We start from the raw sequence: 3,791 nt of genomic DNA, 5'->3' as shown, positions 1-3,791 counted from the left end.
ATGGTTGTGAGCCACCATGTGGTTGCTGGGATTTGAACTCTGGACCTTCGGAAGAGCAGTCGGGTGCTCTTACCCACTGAGCCATCTCACCAGCCCCTATTTATTCATTCTTGCCCAGTAACTTGGAAGCATACAATAGGAAATTGTGTTTTCCTATATATAACCACTTTTACACAAGTGGAAGAATTTAAAAAAATAACCTGGCAACACTCTTGGTACCCCATTAGTAGGGAAATTACAGAACATGTCTAGAATGTATTCCAACAGTTTATAAACAGCCTTAAAGGGGTACATGGTCTATGTCTTAATTATTCTTTCTTAAGGACAGAAACTGAACTAGAGAAGAGTCAAAATGTAAAGCTGAGGATAGCTCAGCAGTAAGGGTATGTATGTACTCTGCGTGTATAAGGCCCTGGGTGCAGCTATAGTCTGTACTGGTCTCAGATTCATGATCCTCTTGCCTTGCCTCAGTATCCCAATTGCTAGGATTTCTATGGTGTATTGTCATATCTATCCTTAAAAATGATTTTTTACAACAAGGGCATTGTGGCTCACATTGTAATGCCATCACTATGGAGGCTGAGGCATGAAGATTGGAAATTCAAGGATGGCCTAAATTATAGAGTGGCTTTGAAGCCAGCCTGAGCCATAAGATCTGGTCTCAAAAAGTGAGTTCCAGGACAGCCAGGGCTACACAGAGAAACCCTGTCTCAAAAAAAAAAAAAAAAAAAAAAAAAGAAAACATCTGGTCTCAAAATAAGATATTTAACAAACACCCTGCAGCCTCAGATATCCCTCATTACCAGAGTAGATTCACCTGAACTAAATAATTGCAATGTTATATACAATAAAAAATTTTTTGATCAGCTGATAAGACTTTATGATTTCTGTTGTATTACAAAAGTCCTACTGATGTGATTGCTAAGTTAAAAGAAAGTAACAGTTAAAACAAAGTCACCATATTGACACCCTGTAATGACAAAGGCAAGCATCAAATATCAGGGACACTTGCCTGTAGTCATCTTTTAAAGCTCTGACCTGATGAAACGCAAGCAGACGGCAGCCTACAGCCTTTCTTTAGGGCCTCTGACTTGATAGAAAGGAATATTCTCTCAGATCAAGTTCTTAGCAGAAGAGTTCAATACAGAGAAGAGTGGGAGCACCAGATGACCGATGAGTACCCAGTGCACTGGTTATCAGAATACACTTTGAACAAACTCTGCTAGACCCTGACCAAGGCTTGTGGAAACCTCCTGCCCTCTGTAGAAGCTCCAGCTCCTTCTCCATCACTGCCATTGCCTAGCTCAGTTACCCCCATCCACCTTCTTCAGACAGCCTGAGCAAGGCGGTTTCTAAAGACAAACAGCCACAGCTAGACAATCAACTCCGAAACTTAGGCCCTCCTCTATAAACTCCAAGTGTCCCCTTCCTCCTTTTTGCAGATAACCCTTTCCACGCTGTCCCATTTGTTGAGGTCAAACTGCTCGTGTGTGTGTGTGTGTGTGTGTGTGTGTGTGTGTGTGTGTGTGTGTGTGTGTTTGGCCCGGGGACCTCCAGGTCCTTAACAACACACAGTAGTACAGGGTTAGTAAGGTAAAGGCTCCCTGCCATACCTGAAACGTCATTCTTTAACAAACTGCTCAAGCTGAGGAAGTTATGGTGCAAAACCAGTAAGAAGAGAACAACAGCCAGGACCCAGATGATGATGTTCACTGAAACAGAGAAAACCTGTGTTACAGCTTTTGGCTTTGGCAAATATAAAAACAAGAGAACTTAGAGAGACGGGGGAGAGAGGGAAGAGGAGAGGAGGGGATCGCATACCTTTACGGAATGACATCCTTTTCTTCTGTCTTACACAAACATTAGAAATTAACCCTATAAAAAAAAAGCCCCCAAAGTCAGCAAGTACATGTGAATGGTCATCAAAATGCTTCTGCACTCTTATTCAGACAGAAATAAGAGGAACATGTGATACTTTGCCAGATACTTGTTTTTAAATTAATAACTTCCAAGCACCCAATAGGGGAACTGAGATTTTTTGATGATCATATACAACACTTTCATAGTATATGGAGAAGCACATAACTTTAGCCTTGTTAACACTGCACACTACAAGAAAAAAATCTATCAGGAGAAATATCTCAAGTTTAGCAACTAGACAAACATTTCTGGATTGATTTCTGTTTGAAACACCTAGTTAAGCTGGATATGGTGGTGCACACCTTTAGTCACAGTGCTTGCTCGGGAGGCAGAGGCAGGCGGATCACTGAGCTTGACCTGGCCCACAAAGCGAGTTACAGGACAGGCAGGGCTACACAGAGAAAGCTCAAAAGTCTAAAAAAAACTAACCAACCAACCAAGCCCCAAAAAACCTAGTTAGACTGGCCATGGACTAAAAAGTAACTTTTATTCTCCTGTAATAATTGTCATCTCCAAGGTTTACTGCCTCCATCAGCTGCACTGGAAGCGTCTAGCCTCTGTACAATCTAATCGATGCCTAGAATGTTTTCAGCCTCTGAGATCTGAATAAGCTCACTCCTTCCTAGTTCTTTCTGAACTCTGGCTGGTTGATTAAACTCAACTGTTCTGGTTAAGGCTCTTCTCCACTCAATCTGGCTTCTCTCTCCATCTCTAGCTAACTCGACAATCTGTTCCAATCTTCTTGCTCCTTCTCGTTCTCTGGCTCTGTCTGTCTTCACCTGTGTCTGGCTTGTTCTCTCTGCAACCTGCCTCTGTACAACCATCCCAGCTAAGCTGCCTTCTCCTATTCTCTGTGTGCTGCTTCTCTTAAGCAGCTTCCCTTTCCTCTCTGTTCTTGTGAGAGTCAGGCATAGTCTATTCTGTCAAATCTTTCTCGATTTGTCATTCCATCTGCCACTCAATTAGACATCACTTTCTTTTTTTTAAGATTAATTATTATATGTAAGTACACTGTAGCCGCCGGGCATGGTGGTGCACGCCTTTAATCCCAGCACTTGGGAGGCAGAGGCAGGTGGATTTCTAAGTTCAAGGACAGCCTGGTCCTCAGAGTGAGTTCCAGGACAGCCAGGGCTATACAGAGAAACCCTGTCTCGAAAAACCAAAACCAAACCAAACAAACAAACAAACAAAATATATATATACCCTATGGTATTTCTCTTTTTCATACCATAGCCAGGTCTTCCCTACAGAAGTTGGCAGATTGGGACCTACTCAATAAAGCTTTAACGTCTCCCTGATTTGAGTTAAATTCCACCAAGACTGAATAAAACAATCCCGTTGCAATAAACCCCAGCTAGTTGCTGGTACAAAACTCAATGTTTTATCTTGTTACGTTTCAGTGATAGTTATACGTTGCACTGTATATGGGTTGGAAGCCACATGTATTTGAGCTGCTCTAGTTAGCAGGACACAGAACACAAGCTTCAAGCAAGTATTCACTTCCTGTAAGTAGACAGGTGACAGGAAGCACTTGCTGATAAAGGCTTCCAGCTACTCACAGGAAAAGCGCCCGATTTCAGAGTAAGTCTCCTCACACTGTCTTTCCTGGTTCCTTGGTCTATTTAGAAGAAACTCTCAGGGCTGGAGAGATAGATAGCTCAGCAGTTAAGAGAACTGGCTGTCTTCCAGGGTCCTGAGTTCAATTCCCAGCAACCACATGGTGGCTCACAACCATCTGTAATGGGGTCTGGTGTCCTCTTCTGGTCTATCTGAAGACAGCTACAGTGTCCTCATATACATTAAAGAAGAAGAAAAGCCGGGTGTGGTGGCGCACGTCTTTAATCCCAGCACTCGGGAGGCAGAGGCAGGTG

General features: G+C 42.9%; 1 protein-coding gene across 2 annotated transcripts in view; it reads right to left on the bottom strand.

Moving 5' to 3' along the window:
• Positions 1-3,791, bottom strand: part of Glt8d1 (glycosyltransferase 8 domain containing 1) — a 10,256-nt gene that overhangs the window by 3,729 nt on the left and 2,736 nt on the right. For both annotated transcript variants that reach the window (XM_021181900.1, XM_021181899.2), the window contains exons 2-3: positions 1,822-1,875; positions 1,614-1,712 (exon numbers count right to left, since the gene is read on the bottom strand). In XM_021181900.1, coding sequence (XP_021037559.1) covers positions 1,614-1,712; positions 1,822-1,837 — 115 coding nt within the window. In that variant the 5' untranslated portion in view covers positions 1,838-1,875. The remainder of the gene's footprint in view (positions 1-1,613; positions 1,713-1,821; positions 1,876-3,791) is intronic.

Source organism: Mus caroli, chromosome 14, assembly GCF_900094665.2.
Source record: "Mus caroli chromosome 14, CAROLI_EIJ_v1.1, whole genome shotgun sequence".
NCBI classification, from domain to species: domain Eukaryota; kingdom Metazoa; phylum Chordata; class Mammalia; order Rodentia; family Muridae; genus Mus; species Mus caroli.
The sequence above is the reverse complement of the archived record's forward strand: the minus strand, read 5'-3'. Positions and strand labels throughout refer to the sequence as shown.